The sequence below is a fragment of the Camelus ferus genome, chromosome 16 (genome assembly GCF_009834535.1).
Source record: "Camelus ferus isolate YT-003-E chromosome 16, BCGSAC_Cfer_1.0, whole genome shotgun sequence".
Classification (NCBI taxonomy): Eukaryota; Metazoa; Chordata; class Mammalia; order Artiodactyla; family Camelidae; genus Camelus; species Camelus ferus.
The window spans coordinates 34,303,858-34,323,068 of record NC_045711.1 but is presented as its reverse complement, the minus strand read 5'-3'; the positions used below and the strand labels follow the sequence as shown (position 1 = coordinate 34,323,068).

At 35.4% G+C, this 19,211-nt stretch overlaps 1 protein-coding gene across 3 annotated transcripts in view; it reads right to left on the bottom strand.

The window, feature by feature from the left end:
• KANSL1 (KAT8 regulatory NSL complex subunit 1) overlaps positions 1-19,211 on the bottom strand; it is a 164,315-nt gene that overhangs the window by 45,098 nt on the left and 100,006 nt on the right. For all 3 annotated transcript variants that reach the window (XM_032457169.1, XM_014552989.2, XM_032457168.1), the window contains 2 exons: positions 13,730-13,871; positions 7,323-7,427 (listed from right to left, as the gene is read on the bottom strand). In XM_032457169.1, the coding sequence (XP_032313060.1) occupies positions 7,323-7,427; positions 13,730-13,871 (247 nt within the window). The remainder of the gene's footprint in view (positions 1-7,322; positions 7,428-13,729; positions 13,872-19,211) is intronic.

Sequence of the window (19,211 nt, the reverse complement as noted above, 5' to 3'; positions counted from 1 at the left end):
CGTGCTTACATACTGGAAGAGACTTAAAGAGATACGATAACTAAATGCAATGTGGGATTTTGGACTAAAAAGGAAGGCATAAGTGAGAAAATGAGTGAAACGAAAAAAATCTATGGAGTCTGTATCAATGTCAATTCCTGGTTTTGCAAACTGTTAACACAGGGGAAGCAGGATGAAGGGGGTGTGGGGACTCTGTGTACGACTTCTGCAACTTTCCTGTAAGTCTGAATCAAATTTCATTCACACAAAATCTGCTATCAGTCTACAGCTTCCTATCACCTACAAGAATGAAGTATAAGCTCATTAAAATAAATACAAAATTCATCACGAACTGGCACAATTATCCAAAACTCCATCGCAGAAAAGTATGTGTCGTTCTTCTGTAATGCCAGGCTCTCTCAAGCCTCTTTTACATTATACAAGCAGTATCCTCCCTGCTGGAACTCACTCTCCACACCAGGACTCTGCGTAAGTACATCATTCCCTATGGAGCTATGTTTCCTGAAGAACTAAGAATTCTTCCCCTGTTATATACCTGTTGGAATAATACGAAGCCGTCAAAGGAGGATATCTGGTTCTGCTTATAGGTGTTTCCTAGACACACAGCGCAGTTTGGAACAACAATGAGCTTTTACCAAACACTGTCATAAACACATTACAGTTTAATAGTTAATTATCAACAACCCTAAAGAAGTAGGAACACAACCACACTCTTTCCCAAAACCTCTGAGGACCTATGTTATGGCAATTTATTCAAACTTTTAAAAAGTCATATATTGCATATACTAGGTAAGTGACTCAAAAATCAAATCCAAATCCAAATCCAAATCCAGAGAATGCACAACATCAAGAGTGAACTGTAATGTAAACCAAGGACTTTGGATGGTTGTGACATGTCAATGTAGGCTCATCAATTGTAACAAACATACTACTTTGGTGGAGGTGTTGACAATGGGGGAGACTACGCAAGTGTGGAGCAAGGTGTACAGGAGAAATCTCTGTATCTTCCGCTAAATTTTGCTGTCAACCTTAAACTGCTCTAAAAAATAAAACCTTAACTTTTAAAAATCAAATACATCATTATTTCTGCTTCAAAAAGCTATGGATAATTAAAAATATAGTCATAGAAGTATTGTGTCAGATCAGATTTTGCCACCAAATGAGTTTGACACAGAACTTAGGAGAAAAAACAATTTTGGTTCTCAGAGATCTTTGGATTTTGGAAATTCAGATAATGCACTAAGGACTTGTATTATTATTCCTACTTTACACAATAAGTTACGGGAGTGTGAGGAGGTGTCTATGTATATGTTCTATAAATGTCTATCAAGTCAAGGTGATTGGTAGTGTTCTTTGGATCTTTTATATCCTCAACTTTTCATTTAAAGTCATTCTATCAATTTCTTAGTGAGGAGTACTAAAATTTCCAAATATGGTTATGGACTTCTCTATCCCTTTAGTTGTATATATGTGTGCTTCATGTATTCGAAGCATCCACCTTTATGACTGCTACATCTTCTTGATTAATTGACCCCTTTACCATTGTAAAATGTCATGTATCTCTGGTAATACTTCTTGTCTTAAAAACTATTCTGCTGATAGTAATATACCTATAATAGCTTTCTTATGCTTACTGTTCATAAAGCATTATCTTTTCCTATCCTTTTATCCCCTAGAGATCTGAGTTTCTAATAGGTATCTTTTGCCTTTAGCTAAAAAAATCCCTTCAACATTTCTTTCAGTGCAGATACTCTGCAATAAATTTTCTCTGCATTTATCTAAAAATGACTTTATTTTGTCAACATTTTAAAAAGATTTTTCTTTTCCTGTACATAGAATGCTGAGTAGGAGGTCCTCCTCTCACTCTTTAAGATTTTTAATGTCTCACTCCATTATTTTCTGTCCTCCATTGTTTCTGATAACAAACATTGATCCTTATCAATGTTTTGTGTAGAATGTATCATTTCCATCTGGCTACTTGCAGAATTTTCTTCACATTTGATTTTCACGACTTTATATTTCTCATGCTTACTATTGAGTTTCTTAAATCTATAAATTGATCTTTTTCACTTAAACATCCAGCCATTATTTCCTCAAATTTTTTCCCCTGTACCATTCTCTCTCTCCACCTTCTGGAATTAAAATCATATATATTTACTGTTTCCCCAATAAACAGTTCATTTCTGAACATTTTTACGTTCAGTCTTTCTGTTCTTGGGTTTGATAATTTCTACTGATCTATTGTGTTCACTGACACTTTCTTACAGTTTTCAATCTGCTGTTAAGTGTAACTAGTAAATATTTTACTCAGATATAGGAATATCTCAGAGATACTGCAGGTTTGGTTCCAGACCAACACAATAAAGCAAACCACATGACTTTTTTGGTTTCACAGTGTATATGAAAGTTATGTTTATACTATACTGTAGTCTGTTTAGTGTGCTATTATCATCGTGCATTTTTTTAAAAAAGTACATTCCTTAATTAAAAAATACTTTATTGTTAAGAAATGCTAACCATCATCTGAGCTTTCAGTAAGTCAATCTTTTTGCTGGTGTTGTCTCAGAGAATATGGAGGACCAAGGAGAGGGAGAGAGATGGTGAAATGGCTGGTCAGTGGAGCAGTCAGAACATACAGCATTTACTAAGTTTGTTTATAAGGACCGCAATTCGTGGTGTTCCAAAACAATTACAATAACACCAAAGATCACTGATCACCATAACAAATATGGTAAGTAATGAAAAAGCTTGAAATATTTCAAGAATTATCGAAATGTGACTCAGAGATGTGAATGAGCAAATGCTATTGGAAAAATGGTGCCTACAGACTTGCTCAACAGTGTTACCACAAACCCTCAATTTGTTAAAAAACAAAAACAAACAAAAAAAAACCCACACGGTATTTGTGACACACAATAAGCAAAGTGAAATAAAATGAGGTATGCTCGTATTGTACTTTTCAATTCTACAATTTTTGTTCTGCAAGTTTCATTTGATTTTTTTTTTTTTTTTGGTTTTCACCTCTGTTGAGATTCCCACATCTGCTATCTTTTTTTTCTTATTGAAGTATATCTGGTTTACAATGCTGTGTTAGCTTCAGGTATACAACAAAGTAATTCACAAAAAACATACACATATCTTTTTCCTCTCACTCTTTTTATAAATTTTTATATGTAATATAAAAAAATCTCACACTTTTATTCAATAAAGTTTTGGAAGACTAGCCACTCTCACCACTTTTGCTCACTATCTTTTACTTTAAATCTTTAAAAGCAGCTAATAAAAATATGTTTAAGTTCTTATTTCCTGATTCCAGCCTCTCAGACATTTCCAAATCAGTTTCTACTGACTACTTTTTCTCATGACTAAGGATCACATTTTCCTGTTTACTGTGATGTCTACTAAGTTTATGTTATATTACAGACATTGTATATGTTATAGAGACTCAGGATCCAGTTAATTTTCCCTGAACTGTGTTAATTTTTGCTCTAGCAGACAAATTTCTAATTGGCTAGAAGCCAAGTAAACCTTGATTTCATAGCGCTGGTTTTATGCTTTTAAACAGACACATCATGGAGTCTATTTTGAATTTCTCCTTAATTCTATAATGAGTCCCTTTGTCCTGGTAAGTCTTCAACTCCTAAGGCATGAGCCTTCCTTGGTTTCAGTGTAAGGCCCAAGGTGTTCACAAGTCTTGTTGGGATTCGAACTCCAAATTTTGTCTTCCCTGCAGTGGGCAGCCACTACGTTCTCTGTTCAGCTCTTTCAGCCTACAACTGTTCCTCTCTACCAGGCTCTATCTGTATCAAATCCCTCCAGAACATGTGCAGTTGAGGAGTTAGCTCAAGATCTGGGAAGAATTTATAAAGACTGCAGGGCTAAGCTTTTTCCTCCACCAACCCCTCCCACACCCCTACCCATGACTCCCTCTTTGCCATTATTTCTCCCTCAATTTCTGGTTATTTGGCAGCTGTGAGCTCCATCCTCTGACAATATACAAGCCAGTGAGACTGTGGCTCTAGCTGAGTTCAAGTAGCACTGTACCATATGAACCGAGGAGGCCTGTTATCTCTGAGAATACTTTTTGTTTGAATTTTTTTCACCTTCTTTGGTAATTTTTAAGTACATTCTTCACCTACCGAGTAACATGCACAGGCTCTAAGTTAGCTCTTTTTTCTTTTCTTTTCTTTTTTTGCTTATTACTCTTTCTCAGGCAGGGGAAAGAGGACTACTATTTATTCAAGAGAGCAAAGAGGGAAGAGGAAGAGGCAAAGAGTATGTTTCAGAACACTGGAGAGTAACTCTCAAAAGCTTTTTACATTCTCTCTTTCCTGGGATACATTTTTTTGTTCAGAAGGCTTTTAATTTCATATTAGAATTTGTTAGTGCACAGCTGACTATCAGCAGCTACAAAGCAAAGTCAGAGGCCCTTAGTTTCTTTCCTCCACCTACTCTTACCTTTCAAACCTGCCTCTGAGTTAGAATTCAGATGAAGAAGTTAAAAGAAAAATGGGCATTTTTCTAGCGGTTTTCCTTAGATCTTCCCTTCCTTTCCCCCCGGCCTCCTCATCTCAGGGAATATTCCTTGCTTGTATCCATGGCTCAAAAAAGGCTCACTCAGCACCCAGTCTCCAGTTGGGTACCTTTAAGAACACCTTAGTGTCAGCTATATCTGTACTGTGCTCATAACCAAAGCAGACAGATATTGGCTCTGTCAAGAAAGAGTCCTTTAAATCGAAAATAAGGCAAAAATATGATTATGTGTCCTTTTCAGCGTAACCCTGGAACATTAGGTAACAGACCCATCCAAAGGCCATATGACTCTCCATAAATTATTTAACTTTGTTTTACTTACTATTTATAATTGATTAGCACCCAGATGCCTTAAGTTGGATGTTTATTTTTAGAATATTGACAAGCTTAAATTCATTTGTGTCTATTTGAAAATATAACTCCAAAGGTTATGACTTTATTCTACAGGACATTAATATCTATTTAAGCTACTGATTAATCTCATTCTAGCAATCTTCCTTTCAATGACCACATACACAAATCAGTATCTGTTATCAAGATACTTTATCTGCCACTATCAGAATTCCCACCTTAATCAGTAAGTCACTATATATTTCTTTAAAAACTATGTCTAACTACTTGGAACTATATTTTGACACCTTAAAAAAGTCCTCTGATTTTCGGTTGTTGTTAATCCCAGTGAGCTTCCAGGAAAAAAAAAAAATACAAAAATAAAACAAAACAAAAAAACACCTCTTACTTACATAATTATTTTAAACCACAAATCTTCACATGTTTTTTAGCGGGGGTAAGGTAACAAATAAAAAAAGGCAATAAATGCTTCCATTGGGTGGGGGGGATAGAGAATAGGGTGGCTAAATGTTAAGTATGATCATTTACCACTGCCCCCGTCAAGTGTGACCTAAGATTTTTTTAAAGCAAAATTTAGAAGACAAGGTGTAATCAATCACTTTTCACAAAAGAAGCTTGATAATAAAAAAGGCAAAATTAAATATGCTTTCCTACAATGAAAAGCTTTGTCTGGCAATTGACATACTAGGCATAGCTTTGCAAATAGCTGGCATTTTTCAAATGGCGAATTACCTTAAAGTCATTTAATGTTTTTTAAGGAATACAGGCTTTGCAGCCCACTCACCTATATAATAAACAATAAAAATGTACTGCCTTCTGTTTCCTTTAGAATGTCAGACACTTGAAGGTTTTTCATAAAGTATGCATACTTTACAAGAAAGGCAGTGGTTAACCTCTCCTCGAAGACAATAAGTGACAGTATATACTTAATTGTTTTCATAATAATTATTTGAATCCAAAAAGCAATCTACTATACAACGTAGAAACTACTGTGGCCAACATAGTGAAGAATGAAGAAGATGATCCTGACCTTCATGAACCTTACAATCTAATACAGACTATACAAATGCAAGTGGGTAGGGAAAGGGACAAGTCCTTCATGGAGTGGGTACACGTGCACATATGTGAATGCGTGTAACTGTAACAGTGAGAATCTATAAAACAGTGAGAGACTGTCATGTTCTATCTTTCACAAGTGCTGAGGTGAGAGAAAATGGACTGTAGGAGATTAACTGAAAAATTTTGGAATCCCTAAATACTGTACACACAATATATAAATGTCTACATAAAACTTACTCCCAATCACATCTGCCTCAAGCCTCAGGTTTCCTGTACCTATCATGCCACCAGCAATAGCTGACCTTCCAACTTACCCATGTCTTCTCTCTCACTTGTAACCATTTTTTTTATCCTGGTTAGAGCAACCACTAACACAGTTTCACAAATCACTTTAAAAACGTTACGGATTTATTTGGTGGTACAATTTGGCATTCTGCTCTTTATTTAAAACTACCTTCCAGTTAAGAACTATCAATCTCTTAATGTCTTCACATTTATCCCTAGAATCAGCAGCTGGCTTTCTTTTAAGCTCTCTCATTAGGAAAGTTAGCTTCTACAATATCCTGTCAGTTCCTGCTAACAATGATGATGATAATAAAGGAAACAAGCTTTGTTGATGTGCAGATGCAAGGAGACTAGCTGGTTTAACCTACAATTTAAAGAGCCAGCACTGCTTACTAGCCTCTCAAACAAACTACTGTCACAAGACTTTGGAATTTCTAATAAATTAATAACAAGTTATTAACAAGAAATGTTAGTACTCAGAAAAGCCACTGACCTCTTGGGGAAATGTAAAAAGTAAAAGAAATAAATTTTTTTAAAAAGTGTTCTTGGAATTCAGAAGAAAAACAGATTAATGTTGGTGTTTAGAGAATCAGGGAAAGGGAAGGAATCATGGAAGAGAGATCTAAGTGAGGCCCTAAGGACACAGAAGATTACGAAAAATGACAGCTTTATTCTCATTATAAAATTAAAGGGGGTAACTCAGAGAGCATTTTCAATACTGCTTTGAGTTATACCCCTAGTCCACCCCTTTCATTTTATAGTGGTCCAGAAAGGTTACCTTACTTGTCAAAGGTATCAGAGCCACACGGTCTCCTAACTCCCAGTAATATTCCATAATGTCACACTTGCCCTGTGTTGTCTTGAGAGTTAGGAGCCGCTTTCAAAATTTAAACTCAGCTACACAGCTGCAGGAAGGGGCCCTGAGCTGCCCTATTTAGGAATTCAGATCTTAAAATGCCAAAAGTGATAAAAGGGGATACAACAGTCCCCCTCCTTCTGCCAATGTAAAGATCCTTATTACACAGAATAAACTGTGTGCTGAAGCTACACCCTGAATTCTCACTCATTTCCCCTTTTCTGTCTTTTATACTTACCAATTTATCACTCCCATGATCTGTTTTCACCTCAGAACTAAGTGGAAGAAATAAGTCGGCTGTTGTGTGCTCTGGGGGAGGTGCCTCTCCAAGAACTATCAACCCCTGCAAGACAGAGAGAAAAACAGCTTGAGTGGTGCAAACTACAAATTTAATTTAGGAGTTAATATCAAAAGGGTTAGGGGCAGGGAACTGGCTTACAAAAGGCCTTTTCCTTTATCCTATGGTTCTGAAACAACACACACCACCTGCAGCTCTGTTCTCCCAACAGTGGTTTCAACAAAAAGCCTAGCAGTAACCATCACTAAGGCCTAAGACTCAGACCCAAACTTCCTGTTTCTTCCACTTGAATACATGGCTTGTCACCATTTAGCATCTTTTATTCACATCTTCCAGATCTGGAATCTTTATTAGAGTATGGTATTTTATACTATATTACCAACTAGACTATATGTATTAACAGCAGCAATGTAGTTTTTCTAGTTAACCTGATCACAAATGTGGATTAAGGATAACCAAACAGGAAATACTACAATAGTAAATGATGGGCTAAACCCCTGTATCTGAGCAACCACAACCACTGGGTGAAACAAAGGTGGAACAGTCCCTACAGAATAATAGAAATCAAGAACTTAAAAAAAAAACAAAAGTAAAAACAAAAAATGCCCCACTGTTCCACAGGCAACTGTTTCTCACAAGCATAAATATTACTCCAGATTAGGTTCTTTCTTGACAATTTCAAACTCAGATCTTACATTCATTTCAGAAAATAAAAAGTGTAAAAAGAAGTTTTAAATGACTCCACAAATTCTCTCCATAGCCAGCATGGGCCCAGTTTGGTAAACACAGAAGTTAGCTTACCGTGAAAAACAGAAACACATGAATCCCCTATGAATGCAAGCAGAGGTGACCAAAATCACGTTATGACAGTGTGTTACAGATAAGAGACTGGGATGCAAGTGACCAGGGCTTTGTGTGTCTTTGGTTCTCTTTCTCTGGGCTAGAAAGGAGATCTGACTGATAAGAAGGTCTTAATTTTGTATTAGAATCACTTGGAGAACCTTATCAAACTACACCTGCCCAGGTCCAACATCAAATCTACTCAGAATCTCTGGTGAGAAGAGCTGGGTATTTTATATTTTAAAAAAGTTCCCCTGATAAGTCCTAATGCAAGCTCTAAATTGAAAAATACCAGACTTGATCATCTTGATTCAGCAGCATCAGAATTCCCCAGAGAACATTCTAAAATACAGATTTCACAGCCTAAAGACTTTGTATCAATTTGATTTCCCTAGGCCATTATGTTATTGGCTCTTATGATCCAATGAACCAGATGATCCCATCCCTAGGGGTCTTTTTAACTCAAAAATCTCTATCAGAAAACAGCCCACTACTCCCTGAAAGCAAGCGAAACAACAGTTACCTATTTAGGAATAAGACTATACCTAGCCTATGCAGAAAATGAAGGCCAGGAGTCTCACCCTTCACCTTCTGACTCCCTAAATCAGAACCAGGATCATGTCTGGACTGCCCAGGCCTAGAGAACCCCGATATCAGGACCAAAGGAACCGGGAAGGGTCGCAGCTGCATGTAGTTGTTAACATACTCTTATAAATTATTCCTCTGTGGAAATACAAGTCTATCCCACACAAGCCCCTCCACCTCCCGAAAAGGAAGGAAAAAAAGAAAAAGAAAAAGGAAGAAATGGGAGAAGCAATTGTGTTAATAAGCCTGATTACAAAACAGGGCAAAAGAAAGCAAGCAAAAAGTAAAGAAAAAAAACAAGTTACATACTTAGGTTAACTGCTTCTCCTTTACCAATTTCAGATAATACATGGAGTCAAAGTACAAGGGAAAAAACAACAAAAACCCCACCACCACTTCATTTGTAAAACAGAATTAAGATGCAATTTCACATACTCACTCTCCTATTTCATTCTAAATAGGTCTTTCTTCCCTACTCATCTTAACATAAATCAGTGACCTCACTGTAAAGCACTTCCACAAGACTATCCTGGGCTACCTAGATGAGACATAGCTGTCCATAAGGCCTTATAGCTCTATTAAGATGGAAACTTCAACTGCTTTACCTCAATTTTGAAGTCAGGTGTTCTAGGTTACTGCTATTCCCATTCAGCAGCTTTTCTATCCAGAAGTTTCACTGCATTTTCACCTCTCATTCCCAATAACATTTCCATTCTTAGCAAGTGGTGTGTAATTTGACAGATCAGTCAGAAGAAGGGATAAAAAATTATATAATTAATGTTTTGGACTAGATGTCAATGTTGAAAACTGTGCTAAGAGAAAGAAGTCCCCTTTAGCAACAGAACTTGCCTGGTCCCTTTGCTTTCCCCTCAGTTTTATTTACCATGTGTGAAATTTCAATAAGTATGTACAAGAGAAATGATGAAAAGGCTCCAACAGCAAATGTGTCAGAAAATGCTCTGGAGTCAGATAAATAGCCCAGAGTTGAAATTTAGCTCTGCCACTCTGTGCATTAGCCAACACACATGAATATACCTGTATGCAGTACACACTTAAGGTACAGACATTATTTTCCTTTCTTGGTCTAAGACATAGGAGCATCTCTAAAAAAAAAATAAGCTGACTTAATATGAAAGTTGAAACATAACAGTACAGAGAAGACTATAAAGGAACTCCTAGTAACTGTATCCCTTCTCCGAAGAGCAGCAAGAATCATTCTCAAAAGAGACTCTAAAAACTGACTTAGCTTGGAAGGCCGTACTTGAACTCTGAAAGAAATTGATAATCATCTAGCAGTAGTTCTCAAATACTTTCTTTTTTGGAATATGTCACTTTAAGAAAGTTAACATGCTAGAAAATAAATCCTTAAAAAGAGAAAAAGAAAGCCCTACTCTCCAATTCCCCATCCAAAGACAAATTATAACTCTACAGTTGACCACAAAACCTAGATTCATCTCATGAAAAGGCTTGTACAACCGTGGCAACTGGGGTAAATTTTGGAGCAGGATGGGAAGTGGGAGCATCATCCACTACTAAAATACAGGAGTTGGGGTTTAAAAATCTCATATCAAAAACTCAAAAATTGTTACGCACCTAAAACAACAGCTAACTTGAGCAACAGAGTCAAATACTCGAATTTCTCTGCCCTAACTTGGTTATATGGCCATGAACAAACTACTTGATCTCTCTGACCCGCTATTTATCTTTAAATTTGTGACTAACAGTAAAATACTTAGTACAGTGTCCGGTGTATAGTAAATGCTCAAAGACTTCTATTATTATAGTGATACATGAAGATCAAATGCATGTCAATATATCTTTGAGAGAAATTCCATTGCTTATTTGTTATACTGGGTTGTAGAGTGTTGTCCCCCACCCCACATCAAATTTATGCCACCTCTGCAGGGCATAAACAGGGTCTTTGCAGACATAATCAGGTTAGGGCCCCTTTAGTGTGGGCCCTAAATCCCAGTATGACTGGTATCCCTATAAGAGAGAAATCTGGAGACACAGTGAGAGAGAAGATGCCTATATGAAGATGAGGGCAGAAGTTGGGAGTGATGCAGCTATAAAGAGAGAACACCACGGATTGCCAGCAACCACCAGAAGCTTATAAAAGGCAAGGAAAGACTCTTCATTAAAATCTTCAGAGGAAGTATACAGGCCTGCCTACACCTTGATTTAATTCCAGCCTCTAGAACTGTGGGACAAAAAATTTGTTGTTTTAAGTTTACCATCCAATTTGTGCTATGGCAGCCCCAGGAAACTAATACATTTGTTTTAAAAAGACATCAGATAACTATAAATGTTTAATAAAGCTGTGAATATTCTTGATATATTACTTATTGAGATTATCATTCTACTTTTATACTTCCTGTCAGAATTTTATGACATTGTGTATTCATACTAGAGACAAAGAAAATGTACTATAATCTAGAATGCCTTATGTTATAGACCATGAAACTGGGGCTTAGAAATGTTTAGTGATTTTTCTTCCCAAGGTTATGGTAGCAAAGCCAGGACTAGAAACAAAAGATCACCAAGTCCAATGTTTCTCTAATACATTCTACCCTGAATGGTGAAACCTGTGGATAATCAATATATACACAAAACTTCAAAATAACTACTTTCAAGATACTTAGAAATATCTAAGACTTTTGAAAGTTTCCCCAAACTTCTGTCATTACTGCTGAGTTATGAGCCAAAGAACAAAGCAGGAACCAAAAGTGAAAACTTGATTGCACACAGCTAGGTAGACTATAAACTAAGATATACTACCAAAATACTTCTCTGAAGTATGCATCAAAAGCATAAAAGTATCCACGCTGTGACTTAGGTAAAGATGTTTACTATAGCATGATTTACAATATAATTTTAACAAAGAGCATAACTGAAATAGTCAACCAGAAAAAGTAATAGAATGTAGCAAACAAAAATAACGCTTCCCCAAAAAAGTAACAGGAAAATGTTCAGGGTTCATATGTAACATGACTATGCTTAAGAAATTATTTATGTCAAAGAAAACACAAGTAGTGGGAGAAAATATGCTCAAATGTTCATAGTGGATTAATTTTGAGTTTCGGTTCTGCTTTTTGGGAAAAAGGGTCAAAAAGAGACTTTTCATTCATTCATTCATTTTGGAGTTTAGGTTTATAGCAAAATTGAGATAAAAGTACAGAGAGAGCCCATATTTTTTGTCTTTTTAGACTTTTTATTTTCTTAGTTTCCTAAGAATTGATAAACAGTATTTCATCAATTCTAAGATATACTTTTTCACATCTCAACGTCTTCTAAATCAGGATGCATCTCACTTTACCAGAAATCATTTCTTAGTGGCACATAACACAATGGTGCATTTTACAATCCATAACATTGTTGAGTTTGTGAAATATAGTAGTTACATAATGAGGAACTAACATATACATATATATAAACACATAATACATATAATTACATATACATGTAAAATAGATAAAGCAACAGATATTATTATCACTGTACTAATCTCAGTTACTACTGAGAGACTCTAGTTCTCAAATACTGAAATTCCCACTTAACTACTGGCTATAAAAACCTAGCCAGAGACACTGAAGAGGTGTCCCTGACAGAGCAAGGCTGTTTTTCTCCCCAGAATAGGCATATCCAGTCATCTCCTAGATGTTGTTATAATCATTTCAGCTCACATTCTACAAATATCACTTAATTTCCTTTGTGAAGAAGAGCTAAGGAAAGCATATTTACCACCCTTGATGAGTATTTTCACATTTAATTCCTCACTTGCTCTAGCTAATTTTTAAGAAGTTAGTTAGGATCTAATGTGCCCTACCCCAAGGGAACAAATTATTTAGGGAAAAAAAAAAGTTAAGTCCTCCAGACTTTGCCCTCAATTATAATATGCTCTTCTGAGCTTTTGGAGAATTACATATAAACCCATTTTGAAAAGAAGCTCGAAGAATGCTCCAGCGAAATGTCTGGTATAAAAGCTTACATGATATACACAGGAGGCTGCAGGACTTATACTTCAAACTCTTACCTTTTTGTTCATCTTGTCAGTTAGTCATCCTTTAACTTTCGTCCTACTAATTAATGCATGCAGTTCACAGTATAGCAATTTCCTTAAGGCTCTGACCAGCACCAAGGTAGGACAAAAAAGTGTTGTGACACTTATGAGCAGGAGACACTTCATCTAGACCCATGTGTTCTGTCACGGAGCTCACTGCATCAAGCTAGTAATACACAAAGCAGCCTGCAAGAACATAAGCTCCAAGAAAGGACGCTTTTAATTTTACTACTGTGACTCCACTAAGGAGAAAAGCGCTGGTACACAGTAGGCACTCAACTGTTAGTTGAATGGACTTCTTTTCCATGTACATCCATCCCTCAGTCAAACCCAAAATAAGCAGAGGACATTTTTCAAACTTGATTTTTCAAAAGAAAAACTACACAAGCATCACTGTCAAAGATAACAGCTGTATGGTAAGAATCAGTCCTCTGCAAACAACAGGATATGGGAAAATGAAAATCCTCATCACCAGTGCCTAATCTTGCCTGAATGAGATTTCAGAAAAACCCTGAAGCAAAAAAATAAGATGGCAATTCGCAGTCATCACCACTTTTCTATAAATATAACAAATATGACAGTTATGATCAATGGCTTACATTATAGTGTCTTTTTTTTTTATGTTCCCTATGAGCCCAGATATGCAAACTGCTTTGTTCTAAACCCACGTTCTAATTTAACATTATACTCTAACAGTGTTGTCTGCACTATACTAAGTAACATCAGGCTCTTAAACAAATTATACTGTATCAGATCATATTAAATCATTCTCTGACATAGTTAAAAGTTATTGAGGGATGGGGAAAAAGGATTAATGGTAGTTTTTAGCTGGGCTGAGAAAGACCAGACACTTATCCCTTACCTTATTAGCACGTATCTGTTTGTAAATATCTGTTTGCTGCCGAATTCGATATTCCAAGTCAGAAACATGAGCCTGAAGCCAGTTCCAGCGGCTGACAATAGCTGCTCGGTCTGCAGCCCATCTCCATTCTGACCTGCGCCTCCTAAAAGGAAATAAATTGAGTGAAATTCAAGAGTAGCAGAAATATTTATACCAAATGGGAGTGGGAGGGTTTTAACGTCTAAACACCCCTATACAGACCAACTCTAGTATCAAGAAAATCTCAAGATGTGTCACCGGACACGTGGGGATATAACTCTTCACAGGTAACTTCCCAAATTAACTAGCTGAAACTGCCTTCTAGTATCCTGATCCTGTGGCAAACAATTTTCTTTATCACTTTAATTTCTCAGGAAATTGAAATATTTTCTACTTTATGACATATAAGGAATAAAGATTATATACACAGAAAATCCAAGACACCACAAATTATTAAAGGTAACCAAGAATTCAGCAAAGCCGCTGAGTAAAAGATCAACATACCAAAATTAATAGTGTTTGCAAGTGCCAACAAACAGAAAATACTCAATTTTTGAAAAGCACGATTCACAATACCAACAAATGCTAATATTATACACAAAAGATCTTTGCAGAGAAAATAAAACCTGAAAAACTTAAGAGACCTACATAAATGGTGAGATACATTTTTTTAAGATGGCAATTTTTATATCTATAAATTCAAATAAGCTCTGATCAAATTTCCCACAAGGGTTTTAATGGAAGCTTACAAACAGATACAAAAATCCACATTGAAAAAAACACTAGAGAAATTCTAAGGAAAGTATGATGAAAACTCACACTTCAGACTCAATGTAAAGCTATGGTAATTAAGGCAGTCTAGAAAGACAAAAACACCAATGAGACAGAATACAGAACCCCCAAACTTAGAACTGGAATATAACAGATGGCCATTCATCTCAGTGAAGAAAGACTGAATTATTCAATAAATGGCCTTGAGATGCCAGTTCTTCAGATGATTCTTTATGATACATTCCTTAATTTTGGCATTCCTAAAGCTGAAAAGCCAAACTCAAAATTTAGTTAATTTTCAACATACTACATAAGACATAATAAAGTTAAAAGCAAGCTAGTGGTTGGTAGAAGATATCTGTAACACACATAACTAACTAAAGATAAAACATCAGAATATATAATAGAACTCCAAAAAGAGGTTAAAAAAAAGACAATCTAACAGAAGATGACTAAACAGAAAAGTCACATAAGAGAAATCCAAGTGGTCAATGAATACATTAAAAAGTGCCATGCCTCATTAGATTCTGGTTAAAATATTAGGTCAAATATTAAGAAGTCATTTCAAACCCAGAATGGAAAAACCAAGTGTTGGTGAGATGAGGAAAACAGCAATTTATACATTGCCAAAAACAATAAAAAGTGGCACCATCACTTTTAAAGAGTTAATTTGTAAACACTTGGCTAGGTGGAAGATGTGTATACCCAACCATCATGAAATTCTACTCCTGAGAACATAACCTACATATCTGCACGAAGAAGCAGGTTCACTGCAATAGTTTGTAGTAACTAAAAATCAGTTACAATCTAATTTGCTAATGTAGGGAAGCAGATAAACTATGATTTATTCCGTTAATGGATTTTTCTATAGCAATAAAAACAAGTTAACTAGAACTATCTGTATCAACATGACTATCTCAGAAGACAATGTTGAATGGAAAAGCATAAAAACTAAATTATTAATAAGCTAAACAAAAATAAGTACTATTATTGATACATACAAGCAGTAAAGGAATTTAATGGAGTATTGTTTATCAACTTAATTATTACTGTATGTGTCAACAAGACTAAATGTCAACTATGTGGAAAGGAAAAACTATAAAAGTCTGATAGAAAATAACAACATTTTCATATTAGAGGGGGTATGTGGCATCTGGTATATTCAGTAACAAAAATATTTTATGATCTTCCACAAAGTTCTATTTCAAGAAAGAAGCCACAGTCATACTGCCCCTTAGTCCCATCTCCAAACAGGTTATTCATACTCACTACTACAAGTTTTAAGTGAATGTAAGTGAACTTTAACACAGTCTACTGATAGGGTGAAATACAACATAATGAAAGAGAACAAATCTAACCACGCTAGGGTTGGAATGAGTTAATACTTAATCATACCACAATAGTTAAGACCAAGGGTAGCAATGATATTTTACTGTATATGGTCCAAATATAAGCCATTCAAGCCAACTATTGTGATAAAGTACTACCCAATTATTTCTCTTTAGAAACAGACATTTTAATAGTTCCCTGATCTTGATGGGATCAGCACAAGATATAAACATACTCTCTTTTTTAAGTACTGTTGTCTGGGTCAATGCCAGCTGCAGATTGAGTTCTAGCCCAAATTCAGGAAAGAACTCAGCAAGTCAAATATAACCTCTGGATCATTCTGGAACTATAAAAATGTCTCCTCTTTTCTAAAAGAGGCAAAGCTAGTTAACACTTATATCTTATTTTCAACTTCCATTGCTCTTCAAGGTTTGCAACCTTCCTGCAGAATCTCTTAGTTTTATAGGTTTATTTCATTTCTGAAACTACCACAGTATCAAGTCCCATCTATCACCATCTAGTAACAACCTCGGCTACCTCTCCTACGTCACGGATTACTTCTCCAAAACAGATTCTTCTCAAACCTTATTTCTTCCTGACAATCTTACATGTAACGAACCACATAGGGACTCTGCTGCTTTACAAATCCCAAGTCTTCAAGGAAACAATAAAGTAGAAAGGGAGTCAAATATCATAAAAGGCAGCAATTTGAAGCCAAAAGGTGATTAATAAAATTAACACAACATCCATTTAATGACAGTTTATTTATTCACAGACAAATTTGTTTTAACAACTGACAATGGCTAGCCAAAATAATACTCTAATGTAGAAAACGAAAGCAAGGGAAAGATGATTTCTTGGCCAATTTGCAGCACTTCCTCCTTAGTCACCCTTGATGGACAAAGAATCCTGGCAGTCTCTCCCTATGATCTTGAACTTAGCTCATAAGCTTTCTCATGAAAGTGTTCCAGGACACCAAGCACTCAAAATTGGCAGGAAAGATGAAACCTACTGTTATTTCTGAATTTAGACACATTGTAACCAAAAGAATTTTTCTCTTTTTCTTTCTTGTTTGATGTCAACGAAAAAAAGAGAAAGAAACCAAAACATTTTAAATGCTATGTGAAAGTCTGAGAATACAAAAGAAAATTCCTTAAAACATTTCTTTTCTCAAGAACTTCGACAAATACATTTCTTCTTTTGATATTAAGGAACACCCCTTTTCAATTTTCTTAAAGTCAAAACTAACAGGTCTGCTATACAAGTATTCTTCTAAATAACAACGTAAAACCAAGCCTCCTAGTATTTTTGGTGAAGGGGGAGATTGGCTAATAAACTAATTAAAGACAGACAGCATCTAGGCAAGATTGCAACCCCCAATTTATGAACAGGTTTCATTCTACAAATACATTTGTCATGATAGTTTTGAGCTGGAAGTGATTTTCAGCAGGAAACATTAACAATGTTGTAATTAATGAAAAATGGAAGACCTCACCCCAAGTGTCCAAAAAGTATCTTGTGTTCAAAAATACCAGCAAAATGAACAGAAAGCTGAACTGTTAACAGTGAGAGGTGTGTAGTTAGCAAGTCTGAGGTGAGCTGTGAAGATGTTACCACATCCCAGTGACAGAGTAGCATACCACAAAACACAGTGCAAGAGTAACACCTTCAAGCATAAGAGCTTATGTCTTCTTTTTCTTTAACAAAAGCAGCATGCCACAGAAACTCAGTTTACCAGAGGCAGAAGTGGATGTCGCCCCAAATATTCAAAATGTAAGTTTACTACTCTGATTATTTACAGCTCAAAAACAAGAGACACTGATTTAAAAGTAAGGTCATGCTTAAATAAAACTTCAAAAAAGAACATGTGACTAAGGTTGCAGAGTGATACTTAATGCAAACAGAATGATGAACTGGTTTCTAATGTAGTCATTATCAATAATGAAAAAGATGTAGGTTCCAACACTGAAGGGTCTTTTAATTCATATTTTGTTCCTTGCTTTTATAAATGTTTTATTGGTAAGTCTCCTTTGTCTGCATGTGCTGTATAAAAATCCATTAAACTTTCACACAATGATTTTTTGTCACCTAAATGCAGGAAGATACAGTACCAATATTTGCTTTTCTAATACCACCTGAATAGCAAATTTTAATGATGCCAGCTGTGTACCAGTATTTATTTATATAAAATAGTGTATGTTGTATAAATAGATTTCTTTTTTAGCTATGTGGACTTAATCTTTAATAGTTCTTTTTATAGGGTTAATAGAATATTACCACATATCCAGAACTTAAGATGTTCCATGGGCTCTAGGAATAATTATTTACTTGAACAAAAAATCATTTCCTCTAAAAAAGAGCTGTTATATTTATAAACACTTTAAAGCTAAATAGTGGGAAGTACTGAAAAAGTTAGGGCTCAGGTTACATGTTGGCCAATGTAGGAAACAAAAAGGGATTTAATTTTTGTTTTTAATTCTTTAAAATCATCTTGAAGGGTAATATTAATGGAAATGCTTCATTAGAAGAGGACAAACAGATCAAACACAGGGACTTTGGTGTAAGGAGATTTAATCCTCTTAAGTGTGAGGACCAAGCTACTTCTAATTTTATTACAAATTAGAAATTATCCATTGAATTTTCAAAGGTGTCAATGATAAAACCTTTTCTTCTGCACCTTAAGAATCACTTAACTCAGAGATGGTTATCACTAACTTTGCTAAAAGAAAAGCACCAAGAAATATAATTTCTACTAACACAGAGAAAAAATAAAGATTTGCAATACTATTCCCTTTACTACCAACTGTCAGTAAGTTCAACAAAAGGTATTAATAATCCTAACTCTTTGTATTTGATAAATCCTATCTTCTATGCCTATAGCACTGCCACAGACAGCAGTGGTAGATATTGTACTTCCTTTTCTCAAAAATAAACTACAACAAAAGCTGATTTATCTAAAAGTAACACTGAAGCTAGGCACTGAACCATGTCAAACACCTGACCTAGCACTGCCTTTAAGTCACTTAGCTCTTTTCCAGGATGGGAAAACTTAAAGTTCAGTTGAACAATGTCAGTGGGTTATACTTTTCCCTGATCTAGAAATCTTTAAAAATCTCATTAAAGTAACCATACGCTGCAAAGACCAGATGGTGGTAATTCCATCTTCGGTTCTGATTTCAGCCCTATCTCTAATTCTTTCCTTTTATGCAAACAAAGGTTCCATTAACAAGATAAAAGTAAAATGATTGTTCACAGCAAGTTATACAGTACAATGTTCAATCAAAAACTGTGACAGAGTTCTGTGCTACTTGCAAATGTGCAAAAAAAAATTCTGTCATCTCTAAGGTTCTTTAGATGACTTATA